Genomic DNA, 14,655 nt, shown 5'->3' on the forward strand with positions numbered 1-14,655 from the left:
AGTTCATATATTTTGAACTACGGTTATAGATACGTATGATGCACGATCCTCGCAGTAGAGAGCGCTATTTATGCAATAGCGAAAATCAGACCTGAAAAGAATCAGGCCTGTACGGGATTCGAACCACTGACCTCTGCGATACTAGTGCAGCGCTCTACCAATTGAGCTAACAAGCCAACTGGGAGTAGGCCGTTAAGTTGATTCGTAATAAACCCGTGATGATAAATCAGATATGCTGAATATATGAAGTTCATATATTAATATTTAGAACTGTGGTTATAGATACGTATGATGCACGATCCTCGCAGTAGAAAGCGCTATTTATGCAATAGCGAAAATCAGACCTGAAACTGAAAATCAGGCCTGTACGGGATTCGAACCACTGACCTCTGCGATACTAGAGCAGCGCTCTACCAATTGAGCTAAAAAGCCAACTGGGAGCAGGCCGTTAAGTTGATTCGTAATAAACCCGTGATGATAAATCAGATATGATGAATATATGAAGTTCATATATTTTGAACTGCGGTTATAGATACGTATGATGCACGATCCTCGCAGTGGAGAGCGCTATTTGGGCAATAGCGAAAATCAGACCTGAAAAAAATCAGGCCTATACGGGATACAGGTAGCGCTCTCTACTGCGAGGATCGTACATCATACGTAAAATTAAGTTGCTTTGTTTTGGATGCCCAAGAAGCAGATTTGCTCTCATTTTAGACAACGTGGGATCACAGAATGCATAGGGCACATTCAGTTTAGTCGTTAGAGTACAGGGCCCTTGCATTCATTTCGTAAAATATGCACTAGATTCATGTCATAGATAGGGGAAAAATTAAAGGAGAAAAATGACAATAACAAAGACTTGTGCAACTGCAGATTTATTATTTTCCAACCAACTCCAGACGTCTAATCGTCTAATATAGCATTTTACGATCCGTAGACACGTCTGAATCTTCGCTACTCAAATAGAATGCACACCACTTTCATTCTGGTATTTTCTGTATAGTTCTATCAACTCCCCAGAAGTTCTTGGCTTCACGGCCATAAAAGCTTTATCGAAATGCTTTCCGAGCACTTCTTGTGACTCAATGTTCTCTTGAAGGGCCGTCAGAGCCGCTTCACGGCACAATGCTGCTATTTCAGCCCCGGAGAACATGTCGGTCTTCTCGGCGAGATCTCTTATTGCTACGTCTCCTCCCAAGGGAGTTTTAGCGAGGTGGATTTTAAAGATCTCTTCTCTCGCGTTTTTGTCCGGAAGTGGCACATACACAATCCGATCAATTCTTCCGGGGCGGAGCAGTGCCTTGTCAATCATATCAGGACGGTTAGTCGCCGCTACTAGGACAACGTCTTTCAGAGTTTCAACGCCATCCAGCTCAGTCAGGAGTTGAGTGAGAACGCGGTCGGACACATTTGACCCGCTGTCATCTCCACCGCTTCCACGGCGCGCCGCGAGGGCGTCGATTTCGTCGAAGAAAACGATGGAAGGTGCGGCGGCACGGGCTTTTTGGAAAACCTGTTAATAAGAAGGTAGATTTTGAAACAAGATGCTTTTTTGAAAAACAAAATCTTTCTTCTCATTATTGAGTTCAAAATTTACCATCTTTCTTATTCTATGGCAGTAGGTTGTTGAATATCATGTTATAATATAGCGATTGACGTTAACACAAAATATCTTAGAATGAATTTTCGAATTAAATAGTTAGAAAATCAATTTTCGGGTTCAGTGGCAAGTGCAGACAACATCAACAACTATAAACGACAAAAATATCGGCAACAGAAGAGACAAGAAGGTAAAAAGTGCCAGTTGGAAGAAATAATATTCGGTTAAGATTTGAAGTCTTTGGTTATTTACACGAAGGAATATTTGAGTTTTTTTTTAACAAATGTTTCAAGGAAGACAATGAGTTGTTTTAAGCTCTCATCTACAACATGCCAAAGTAACTGCAGAGGAAAAATACTAGTAATTTGCGACAGAGAAAGCGAAGATACTTGCAAGATGACAAGCAGGTTTACTTGTAGAATTCAACGTGTAAACACCCGTGGGGAATCCCGCAGGACTGTTTACCACTTACCTGCCTCACTGCTCTCTCAGACTCTCCAACCCACTTACTGAACAGTTCAGGCCCTTTCACCGCTAAGAAGTTGAGCCCACTCTCTGTGGCCAGCGCTCTCGCCACTAGCGTCTTACTGCATCCCGGGGGACCGTACATCAGAATACCCCTGGGAGGGCGAATGCCCAATCGTTGAAACGCCTGTTGGGGAATTAATTAAAAATGATTTGTCTTCCGGGCTGAGATATAAGTTAAACTTGACTGGCGTTAAAGCTGATTTTCAATCCTCTAGTTTATAACATGTGTAGAGGCCAAGGTTTTGCTGGGTTTTATCTTAAGTGTTAGACAAATTTGTAGAGGCTAAGGTTTTGCTGGGTTTTATCTTAAGTGTTAGACAAATTTTAAGAAGAGGGTACGTTTCTACACAAACTGTGGTGCTGTGTCGGTGCGGGTATAACAAGATAATTTGGTTTTATCGCCTGAGTTGATAATGTAAATTAGCTCTTCGTCACAACGAAGGAAAATAACAATGATAATTGGGCTGTAGGGCGAGAAAACTACCAAAAAATATATCATGCTCAAGTCACATTGTTTATGATCAAACATAGTGAAAATCACGCTGAGGGTAACAAACGACTAATGATCACAATATTACGCACGATTTCCGACAGTTTAGTTCTTTTTCCAATGAATTCAAAGCCAGTGTTGCTCACCTCTGGATGTTTAAGCGGCCATTCCACAGCCTGTTTTAGTTTCTGTTTGATAACAGCATTTCCCCCGATGTCATCCCAACGTACCTAAACATATCATAGCATAAGAAAGAGGGTAAATTTTGAGTTCGGTGTCTCGCGTTTCAGCCGGATATCAATCTCGTGATGACCAAGCTTACCACAGAGGGCAGAAATACGAAGCTTTAAGGCTTGATTTCTTATGAAAACTAAAGATTTTTTCTTTGTCCCAGGCTCGTGACAAAACAAAACAAATCATATTTCAGTGATCCTCATATATTGACTACGACTCTATTACGTGCCCTGTGACTCTCTCTCTTAGTTCGCCTTGGTCCAAACCCCAAATAGGGCGTGGAAGTGAGCTTTCGGAGACTCGACTACCACGTACTCACCCTAAACAAGAAAATCGCCCGAAGCGCGGGAAAATGTGAGTGACCAAGACGCGGCTGGTCTTAGTTCTGCATCTGATTGGTTGAGAGAATGGTACGTATTTTCTAAACCAATCACAGAGCAGGGTGGAGCAAAGCCAACGCGAACCTACATTACTCCAGACACCAAATTGAGAACTTTTTCCCAAACGTGGAAAAGTAACACGGTTTCTTCTGCGCTGCAAGAATACTGACGCTACCGACTCTCTGAAGTACAGATTGTCCACAACCGCTCGGTACTCCCGATTTTGCAAAACGAGACCGAAAACCGTCGGTAATAAAAAAGCTTATTCCGCTAACTGGCATTTTGAGCCAACCAAAATACATCAGTTCTACAGTCAAACAAAATAATTATTGACCGCCATTCCCACCTTCGGTACATCAATGGACACCTCACGCATAGCACTGGGACGGACCTGTCGGAACGCCGCCATGATGTCCTCTCTGGTGACCCAAAGGCGCTCTTTTAACTTTTCCTCCTGAATCTGGTCGTCACCACTGGAAAGTCTCTTTTGTTCAGCTAAACAGCGTTTGAATGACATGAGCCCTGCTTCATTACACACAGCGGTAAGATCTGCTCCTACATAGCCATGAGCCATCTCTGCAAAACTACAAAAATAATGAAGGGGGTGACTTTCTAAAGAAACTGAGGTGCTGCGTCAGTGGGGGATATTAAAGCGGCCACCTTAAACAGTCTTCAAAGCTAACGTTTCGAGCGTCAGCCCTTCGTCACAACAGAACGAATGACGAAGGGCTCAGACGAAGGGCTATCGCTCGATTTCTCAGTCAGTCAAAAGCCAGATTCGCTCGCACAACCTTTTTCTTCGGCTTTAACGCTGCTATTTTCGGTTCGATTTTTCAGCTTGATATAATCAACTTCTTTGCGTCGTTCTCGCTTAAATACCTCTTCAAATCATCTTCTGTGAAGCTGTGAGGCACATTCCGGAGAAGAGTCCTTAGAATATCCTCACGGTCGCTGGCATTTGGTATTCCAATCTCAATCTCTCGATCCAGTCTACCCGGTCGGCGAAGGGCTGTGTCCAAGGCATCCGGACGGTTGGTGGCCGCTAAGAACATCACGTAACTTGATGGAAAATTCTGCGAATAATCATTGAAGCTTCAGTTTTATCTATTCTCTGACAAGCGGATTAAGAATGATAATTCTATGAGTTTGGCCACTACTGAACTCGTGTCAAATCAAACTTCTTCACTCGCTCTGGGGAGCGATAGTTTTTCTTTCAGTTTAGATAGATTTTAAGTTCTTATTTCCGAGACATGGATAGGCTCAAAGCCGAAAAACTCAGCATTGTCATCACCATCACAATAACAATCATAACCACTCGAATAACTATTTCAATCCTTACCACAGTATCCGCTCCATCCATCAAGGTGAGTAGAGTAGCCACTACTCTCTTCTCAAACTCATTCTGTACTTTATCTCTTTTGGGACACAAAGCATCCAGCTCATCTACGAATATGATACTAGGAGCCCTCTCACGAGCCTCGCGGAATATGTCCCTCAAACGAGCCTCTGTTTCTCCGTAATACCTGGCGGAAAAAAACGGTTTCTATTTTGAAAGTGAAGTTGAACCGTCATTTACGTAATGCGAGTAATGTTAGTCTCATGAATGTTGTTGGTGTTGCTGCTTGTGTTATTAATTTCAACGCTTTACAGACCTACTTAAAACATCCGGGCCATTGAGGCAGATAAAGTGAGCACCAGACTCCGCAGCCACTGCTTGTGCAATGAGGGTTTTTCCTGTTCCAGACGGGCCGTGAAGTAGCACACCACGCGGGGGTGGAATACCTGAACAAATGTTGTAAAAAGACAATTCATAGACCGTGAATGCTTATCAATTGCCGCGACTTCCACAAGGGGACCAATAGGAGAAAAGAACTGGGACTCATTATGGGCCAAGAAGGTCAACCAGAAGAAAGGAAAATTAACTTTAAGAACCAACGAGAATCAATCTGCCTAAAGCGCGGGAAAACGCGGGCGACCAAGTCGTAATTGGTTTTAGTTTTGCATCTGATTGGTCGAGAGAGCGGCGTGAGTTTCCTGGACCAATCACAGAACGAAGTAAAGCAAACCAAAGTATTACTTTCGATACTCAAATGATAATTGCTCTAATAGTGTATTGATTATCCTAATTCATAGAGAATCCCTCTTTCCCGAGCTTGTGACGAACTTTGTTGTTTGCCAACAACTTACCGTAATTTGTAAACATTTCTGGATGTTTTAGAGGAAGTTCGATCATTTCACGCACCAGCGCAACTTGCTTCTGAAGTCCCCCTATAGATTTATAAGTTACTATACTCTTTAACACGCTACGCTCACTTTGAAGCGCTCCGTAAGCGTGAATCGTCAGTTGTGTTTCTTCTGGTGAAATGTAAAAAAATACTGATTGACTATCAAGTTGGTTTAGCTGGATATCTGACTGCAAAGTTTTTTTACATCCGTGATCTATATTCGTTTTTGCGTGACACGATTGTAACTGAGATTTTTGACTTTGTTCTTTACATTCAGCATCACTTAATTCTTTCTCAGTGCAGTTTTGTTTTTGATAATTACATGACAAACTCCTCTGAATTATCAAATCTTCTCCATCACACGGCATAGCAGCCTTTTCATCGGTTCTTATTCCGTTATCAAGTTTGAGCCTTTCCAGTTGGTCTGTAAGCTTTGAAGCAAAACTGTTAGAAGATACTTTCTGGCGTTTATATTCAGCTGAAGAAATTGGGTTCTTATCAAGTGTACAGGATCCAGTTACTGCTATAACCATTAGATGCCGTGGTCTTCCATAGAATGTGACGTCTACTTTATGCCCAGGACAGACATATTGGTTACCTGCAAAAGTTTTGAACAAGTTTAAATAAACGTTCCCTTAACCTTCGAGCTGTCAAGATCTCATCAGCAATTCTCCTTACCGTCTGCCATACAATACGTTTGATGTTAGTTTGGAGAATTTGGTATTGGATGAACTAATAATCCCCTAATTTAAATTTTACTTTGTTCTCATCACTTGTCCTTAACGGAGGGATGGTGGCCTCATGGTTGGTGTGCTCGACTGGGGATCGAGTGGTCTGGGTTCAAGCCCTGGCTGAAGACATGGTGTTGTGTTCTTAGGCAAGACACTTTACTCTCACAGTGCCTCTCTTCACCCAGGTTTACAAATGGGTACCGGCAAATTAAATGCTGGGGGTACCCCTGCAATGGACCAGCATTCCATCCAGGGGGGGGGGGGAGTTAGAAATACTCCTAGTTGCTTCATGCTATGGAAACTGGATTTAAGCAAAGGCCAGATGGGCCACCTGGCTCATAAGCAGGCTTTACCTTAACTCATCACTTGTCCGCTTGATATTGTATCAATATTGTCAAGAAAAATTCTGCCTTGGTCACTCATGGTAGTGAAAGGGTCAGGATGACAAAACTTCTTTTGGTACTCAATAAGGGGGGTGGGGCTTAAGAGTTACAGTCTAGCATAACCCATCTGAGAAACATCCTGCAGTCCTGAGTGTGGTTTCTCTGCCCTCCCCCCCCCTCCCCCTTCAAGGTGTCTCCCAAACTGTTTTTTGCTATACACACACAACTTTCACACAAATGTAATCTAAACTACTAACTCTACATTCAAATGCAGAGGATTGTTTGAAGTGCTGATTCCATTCAGCATCGATATGGTTAAATTAGTCATATAAAAGAAATCAGATTGCAAGTTTGAGTGGTTGACAAATTCCTTAAAAAACTTATTGCTACTTACGCAAATCTTGAAGACAATAATCAGTGAACATCTGGTTGACTTCAAACTCCACTGCTTCACTAGAAAGGGACAAAATAACATTACATGAGCCATATTCAATTTAACAACTTGGTTGCATTGTACCCGGTAAATTCGAGATGATAACAAACTCAGGTTTTCTTCTTTTTTTGTTTAGTTGTTGTTGATGTTTTTTTTATGTGATAACAACCATTTTGCCTTGTCCATGCCAATGGAGGAAATGCTTTGGATAGAGTTGATGTAGCTGACATTGCCAGCTGACTGGGGTCACCAAATCTTCGGGAAGGGATGTTAGTGCATGGAGAGTCATCCCAACCCTTCTGATGAATTTTTTTCAGTTGCACACACTAACACTGAAGTGTAATTCAAGTTGATCCTTAGGGGGGTAATGTGAGATTGTCCTGCAGTGTTTCATACAAAAACCACAGAATGCATTAAAAAAGTTGCAATGACAAAAACTCTTCTGTTTCTAGGCTGAAAGGTTTTCTACCTTTACTTCCTTTCCCATTTTAACCTTCCCCTCCCTCCATTCTCCCTTACCCTACCCCCCTCCTGCCTGGTCCCTTACTTCTTATAACCACTTCAAAAATAAAGATGGATTGCAAATTCAGTCCAGAAGTAAAGTTACTGCTACAAAATAGAAAATAAAAATCAAGTTTTTACCACAACTCAAGTTCCACTCTTGCAGCATGTAGCCAAAGCTTTTTCAGTGCTCTGATACTGATGAATTCACCCCCTGAAACCTAAAAGAATACGGAAATTTGGTGAAGAAGGCCTAAGTTGCAGAATATATTTACTTACTTTTCTTCAAAATAGGAATACAAAATGAAACAACAAACCTGTAAATTCAGGAGAGACAACTGTGATAATGCCACACCTAAGTGAAGAACACAATTATTCAGTGATAAGAAATGTTGATGTGCTCTTGGTAAAAGCCACCATAACACTGATGCAAAAATGAAAGTTATCCACCTACACTCTGAAGAGACTCCTGATGAAGGCCATGTCATACAGACAATCTGGCAATATAATATTCAATGATTCAATTAGAAGTTTGTTCAGGATATGTTCCCTATAAACCCTTTAACTCCCTAGATCTGATTGCTAAATAAATTCTCTCCTCTAGCTGTTACAGGTTTCCATGTAAATTTGTTATGAGAATTTGGTGTCAGATAAAAATATCAACTTTCTCCTGTTCAGTTTCAGTATTCTTGTCACTGGCTTTCTGGAAAATGTGTGGATATCATAGGGAGAAATTACATGTTAATCACTTCTGGGAGTTATGAGCAGAAATTAAAGGACTGGAGCAACAATCACATGAAGAACACCTGGCATCTCAATCATGCCTGGCATCCATCATGCTTATAAACCAAAAATAAATCATCTAAGGAATTATGAACCTCTTTCCAGACATTTACCTCCGAGTTTTTCTGGTCTGACCTCACAACAACCCTTTTTCCAATGGGCAGGTTGCATTCCCTCATTGTGTTACAATTCAGCAAAATCACATTGTTCCGGGAGGACAGCGGCAGCTTACTATCTGATACGGTTCAATTCAAGAAATCAAGCTTAAATCTCTTAAAAGCAACCAGTGATGACTTTGGGAGATTTATCTCTATGTGAAAATCTTTTCATGTAGGTTTAATCCTTGAAAGTTGATCAGACCCTCTCATCTTTTAACTTCTTATTCCTGAGTAAGTTTACAATGGACTGATAGATATTAGAAGGAATTACAGAATATTTACAGTAAAAATATAAAAAACTTGCTACATATGTGGAGTGTGTGCTGGCAATATTTGCACCCAATTCAAAACCTTCAGTCTGGAAAGTTGCCCTGCCTGGGAGCCTTCAAATTCATCCATTCTATTCAAGATTTGCGACTCCGAAATCCATATCCTGATTGGCAGGGAATACCCGTTGGTGTACCCTCCCCCAATCCCCCTCCCTTCTTGAAGTAGGACAAACCGGGACAAACCGGTTCCAGCTCCTAAAAACTTTGTTTTCGGAACCCTCACAACTCTAAGATTATTTCAGAACAAATAATGAAGTTTAACTAACAAGCAAAAGCACATAGATCGTATCTATTTGACGAACCTGAAAACATTTTGTTGTTCCTCTCCACAACGAGAGCGTGCAGGACGCCATCTTGTATGAACGTGCACTTGGGATCTTCGCTGGATAAACCTGCTTCACATACCGCCCTGTGATCAGCTAATTGCCGAAAATACACTAGCCTTCCACATAACTCGCACAATTGAAAGCTATCGTGCTTTTTCTTGCTCATCGTGGCTTTCGCACGGTGACACAGGTAAAATTGACAATTTTCAAACCTAGGTTTACATAAATAAAATACGAATCAATCGGATAACCCGCTGACATATCGTGGTCCAAAATCAATATTGGCCCCAGTGCTTCGCGTTATTTTTTCAAAATTTGCAGCTTGGCCGTCAGAAATTAACGCTCTGAACAGGAAATAAATCAGTTTTTATTGTATCATAAAATAGAGTTATCAGTGATTTCTCCAATACGTATTTCACCACACACTTAACCACACAAGTGTTCAACAAGACCGTTTGGCTCTTAGCGCTTCATGCGTCAAGAAACAAATATTTCATTCCTGGTGAATGTGTACGCCCAGGTGATTTCTTTTCTTCGCGCAAAGATAGTTTGTAAAGTTACTGTCACGCAAGGAGATTTCATGGAGACATTTCTCTGCTTGGTACCGAAATGGCTGTTTTGAGGTGGAACGATTGTAAAACCTCTCCTGGGGCCAAAATGTAATGATTCCTACGATTTATTTCGGGTGGAAGTTTTCAAACAAATGCTTGCTCTTGTGTTTTTTTGTTGTTGTTGTTGTTGTTGTTGTTTGCTAAGGAAAGCATTACCTTATGGTTTAAATACAGCTGCCTTCATACGGCTTTTTACAGAAAAGGCTGCATCTTTTTCGAGGAAAACGTCTGCTAAAAACGTTATTTTTCCTCGGTGGTAAATTAATCGTTATTCTTCATACTGAGAAGTGCATAATTGAAGAGAGCAAAAAATTAAGCACCTCTATTTCAAGGGATTAGCGAAAGAGCATTATTTCACAAAGGCACAGATACACCGGTACTTGGTAAACACTGTTCAAATGGCAGTTTTCCCGGGTTTGCTTAATTCTATATTCAGGGATAACTCTTGTTTATTTTGCTTGCTTTTAAACTCAGTGTTAAAGTAAATGTAATCCTCTTTTTTCGCTATCAATTCTGCCTTTTGTTTGAGAAGTGCAAGTTACTTTTCGTAACCTTGAAATTTAAGCATATCTCAGTTTCACCTTACTTTCCCTCACTCTCTCTAGTTCCCGTTGATTCGAGTTGCGTTTATTTCAACTAACTTGACAATTGAACACTTGCTTCAAAGTGTTAAAATAAGAGAGTGTTAAAATTCGCTCCGACGAAGGGCTAACGCTCGAAACGTCAGCTTTTGTAGTCGTTACGGTGGCCAATTTACCATTTCAACTTTGTTGATATATCCAAATTATTTCGTTACTCCCACCGACGCAGTCCCAAACAGTTTCTTTCGAAACTATCAGCCTTTATTCATTTGTTAAAATAAGGCATACCGTTCTTCTTTTGACCAGAACTACCGAAGGGTTGATGATCATAGATCGAAACGTTACCTCTCTATGACTCTGAACCCTTTTTGAATACGTAAAGACGCCTTTAGAATTGTTTTCCGTCGTTCGAAAACTTTTAAAAATAGTTCTTGTTTCTATTCCATTCATGATAGGAGGAATTTCCAGTGGACCACATTTTTGATGTCTGAGTTTTTTGCCCGTGCTTTTGACGGACAACTAACGATGCTACTTCGCGATTCAAATACATTAAAAAGTTTTAGAAAACAAAAAAAATCATAGATATAATCAGTCTTATCGAAAAACATAGAAAAATCTGGGCGAAATTCAGATGTCCAATTTCAGATTCAAAAACTGGATTAGAAACAATGTTTGAATAAAGCAACGCTGAATTTCAAGGTATTCTTCTTTGTTTCGATAGTTATTAGAGTGTTTAGAGAAATTTTCTCGCAATCCAGCTTCATAAAACCGTGCCAGGAAAATTCAAAATAAAACAGCTACGCATATTTATTTTCGCGTTTTTAAAAAAGGAATAAGTCTCTTATCAGAGGGTTTAGAGAACCAAAAAGAAAAGAAAAAAGAAAAGAAAAAGAAGAGAAGCTGCCTGATACATTCTCATAAAAAGCTTTAAATTCAACATAAAACAAGGAATGAGTAAAAATATTCTTTTTGTTTCACGAAGCCTAAGTTTCTCGTTGGTTTTTCATGATGCTTGCCAATAAATTCGTTACCTCATGTTCTAAGGAGACAAAGCTAAGACCCGGAGAGGCGTTTCTGGCTAAATAATACACGAGGTAATCTTGGTAGTGTTGCCACCTTTTGCGGAAAGAAAACTGGTTGTTTATTGTGGCTCCACTTACAAATATTTTACAACACGGACTTATTTTGCTTTGTTGATCTCCTTATTCGTGGTAATGATAACACGCTTGGTAGCAATAAACAGAGTCAAAAAAAAAAAAAAAAATAGTTGCTTTGATGACTGCACGAAACAGAAAAACCAAAATTGTGAACATAAATTGAAACTATGGTGAACTCTACGATCCAGTGATTCCAAGAACTGAAGCCGTCATCTCCACACAAGTCTTTAATAAGATGTATGCTCTCTTCAGACTCCTAATGCCGCGCTAACGCCTCGAAATTTGTATATCGAATCCCTAATTACTTGTTCCTAAGTTCCGCATTTACACGAGTTAAAAAGAAAAGAGTTGCTCTACATCATGATTACTTACTCTCTCTTCTCAATAATTACTTACTCTTCTCTTCTTGATTAAAAAAAAAAAAAAAAGAAAAAAAGAGATCTTTCTTTATTGCAGTGTTCTGGAACACAGTTGGGAGCTTTAGCAACGAGAGCGGCAACGGCAACGAGAACGGCAGAAAACAATAGGCCATGGGCAAAAGCAATGGCCCTGCACGTGCGTTTAACATTTTGGTACATTTCTTTGCCGTTCTCGGCGAAACAACAACGTGAAATAACCAAATTTTAGGTTTTCTCGAGAACGTGAGCGCACGACGGTTAATTTTTCTTTCTTTTTCCTTACTTTAACGCCGTTCGTAGTGATATAGTCCCTGAATAGTTCGCCAGCATTTTCCAAGTGAAACACATCGGAATGATCTCGAAAGAGTTACAAAAACGAAAAGTTAGATTTCGACACGACGTTTTCGTTACCGTCGCTGTCGTCGTCGTTACTAAAGCTCCCCATTGTTACCGTGACGTAGACTGAGTCTGTGTTTCAAATGTCTAATTTGCTGTGTGAAGCCCGAGGGGGTTATACTGTTCTTTAAACCATCGGAAATAATAATAACCGTGTACAGGGCTTTTGTGAGTTAATACCAAAAATACTAAAAAAAAAAAAAAAAAAAAAAAAAAAAAAAAAAAAAACATAGTACGTGACAAAGTAGAAAAATTCTTCTTTCACAAATAAAAACTTATGAATTACTAATTAAATGGCAAGGTTGGCTAGTCAATAGGAATAAAACTTCTTTTGACACCGCATAAGCACGAAAAAGGGGTGGTTCGCATTTCTTCTAAAATGAAATTGAACAAAATATGATTGGTTTTCATTTTATAACCTGTTGACTGGGAAGAAACGATGAGAACGTTGGTAAATAAATAGTTTTTAATATTTATATGTGTGAGTCTAATATATACTGGACAAAATGCAAGCACATTACTGAGCAGATTCCGAAGTGACTGAACGTTTATTTTACTTTTCGGTGCCAAAGAAGACACTTCTCCACAATGAAGATTGCAATGATCCTGATTTGTGCTGTTTTGATGGTTTGTGTGACGGTAGAAGCTAAAAGAAAGGCCCGTAAGTCAGTGTAATGTTTCGTTCTACTAGCATCATACTCGAGTCATTTTCAATTGACCGTCTAAAGTAATCAGTCATTTGCTCTTCTTTGTGCTGCAAGCAGTTAGTGTATGTTTACACTTTGAGATTTCATTAATCCTGGTGACTGTTAAAAGTTCCGTTGGCGATTTTAAAAACAAATAAAACAAAGTCAATGTTTTAAGTTCTCTTTCAAAATGTTTTCTATGTCCATTCATAGTTCATATGATGAAAAACTGCTCTTGCAGACCGTCTTTTTGGAAGAAATCTTAAGGAAAGAGTAACAATCGATATTTCATCTTTGAGCAAATTCTAAATCCTTTTTAATAACACTTTCAAGTGATTCCCATCACAATCAAAATGATTTAAGTATCTCCGCTCCTCTATGGAAATCATTCAACTTCCTTGCTTTTTTCTTCATTCCTTACCCAGCAAAAACTATTTGTAACAGCAATTAACTGAAATGTGGTAATTTAAACTTTATTTGACGATTTTTGGCCTTCTAGGTGATGGGGAAGGAGGTCACAAGAAACGTAAGTTTCCCTTGCAGACTGCATTATCTGCCATCTTAACTCCATTATTTCCATACTTTGAAAAAAGATTTACTGGCCTCAGTTAGAGAAGTTTGTCAGGAAAAGAAGTCCTGTATTGCGACATCGCTGTCACTTATAAAAACACAATTTATTGAGAAACGAAGATGTAAGTCAGACTTCGTTTTTACCCGTGATCGAAATGATACTTCATAGGTCAAACAACGATAGCTTAATATCTATATGGTTTCTGGAGGAAAACTCTCTTCAAGAGACCCTCTGTCTAACCTGAGGAGCAACAGTCAAATTGAGTTCAACTTTTTTACTTTATTCAGCGTGTATAGCCGAAGAAGCTGCCAGTGCAAAATACAACACAGTAATTTTTAGCTGAATCGCAAAGCCAAATCTCAACTTTTTTTTCATTATTCTATTTTTTGCGGTGATTGGTCAAAATGCTGGCCCCATTCAACCAATCAGATTTTAATGCTGTGGCTGAGGACGTTTTCCCGTCCTTTGCAAATTAAAGGTCGCGCGTAGTTTCTCTCTATTCTCATAGTTAAATTGTGTTACGTACAGTTTTCTGTGATTGGTCACAGCATTTTCTTTGGTATTATTACGAGACTGAGAACATATACCTTCTCTTTAGGTCTAAAGTTGCTGTAAATTACCCGGGGTAACCTGAGTCAAATTGAGTTCAACTTTTTTTACTTTATTCAGCGTGTACTGCCGACGAAGCTGCCAGGGCAAAGTGTATGAACGGGGGAACGTGTTTCGCCCTGGAGACTGGTCCGGGACAAAGGCATGAAAGTTGTGCATGTCTGTCTGGCTTTACCGGCTCCAGATGCCAATATCAAAATCCAGATCCCGAGCTCCTGGAGACAAAACCTGGAAATTAACAGCTTTTTTCAGGGGAAAAAACACCTTGCGAGACAACTCGGCAGTTTAACATGATTAGCGAGTTGAAAAGGGGTATGAAATTGTAAAAAAAATGGCGTAAACTGGAATAAATCTTACATCATGGAAGCTTATTTATTCTGATGAGTTCAACATGAGTCCGGAAATATTTGTTCAGGGAGTGGTCAGGGTAGCGTTAGAACCAGGCCTTCCACTGAAGGGGGAGTGGAGCCGAGCAAGAGCGGGAGGAATCCCTTTACTTCTTTTTCTCTCTCCCAACCTTTACGCTCCTTGGAAAAACCGAT

The 14,655-nt window shown here is 39.9% G+C and overlaps 2 protein-coding genes across 3 annotated transcripts; one reads left to right on the forward strand and one right to left on the reverse strand.

The window, feature by feature from the left end:
• Positions 1–862: 862 nt before the first annotated feature.
• On the reverse strand, positions 863–9,329 carry LOC111327817 (ATPase family gene 2 protein homolog A). 2 transcript variants are annotated; one of them, XM_022932107.2, is made up of 14 exons: positions 9,081–9,329; positions 8,405–8,526; positions 7,963–8,005; positions 7,826–7,863; positions 7,650–7,729; positions 6,969–7,027; positions 5,423–6,058; positions 4,888–5,017; positions 4,575–4,758; positions 4,115–4,308; positions 3,582–3,819; positions 2,768–2,851; positions 2,076–2,255; positions 863–1,516 (listed from the first exon to the last, which is right to left on the reverse strand). In XM_022932107.2, exons 1-14 carry the CDS (start codon positions 9,268–9,270, stop codon positions 962–964), a joined length of 2,733 nt encoding a protein of 910 aa, XP_022787842.1. In that variant the 5' UTR covers positions 9,271–9,329; the 3' UTR covers positions 863–961. The 2 variants fall into 2 exon arrangements, with proteins under 2 accessions (XP_022787842.1, XP_022787847.1); XM_022932112.2 differs by having other exon boundaries at positions 8,405–8,522; positions 9,081–9,221.
• Positions 9,330–12,730: 3,401 nt separating this feature from the next.
• On the forward strand, positions 12,731–14,484 carry LOC148722778 (U18-myrmicitoxin-Mri1a-like). The gene is made up of 3 exons (XM_088733011.1): positions 12,731–12,908; positions 13,433–13,459; positions 14,174–14,484. Exons 1-3 carry the CDS (start codon positions 12,836–12,838, stop codon positions 14,350–14,352), a joined length of 279 nt encoding a protein of 92 aa, XP_088589137.1. The 5' UTR covers positions 12,731–12,835; the 3' UTR covers positions 14,353–14,484.
• Positions 14,485–14,655: the final 171 nt, after the last annotated feature.

Source organism: Stylophora pistillata, chromosome 9 (assembly GCF_964205215.1).
Source record: "Stylophora pistillata chromosome 9, jaStyPist1.2, whole genome shotgun sequence".
Classification (NCBI taxonomy): Eukaryota; Metazoa; Cnidaria; class Anthozoa; order Scleractinia; family Pocilloporidae; genus Stylophora; species Stylophora pistillata.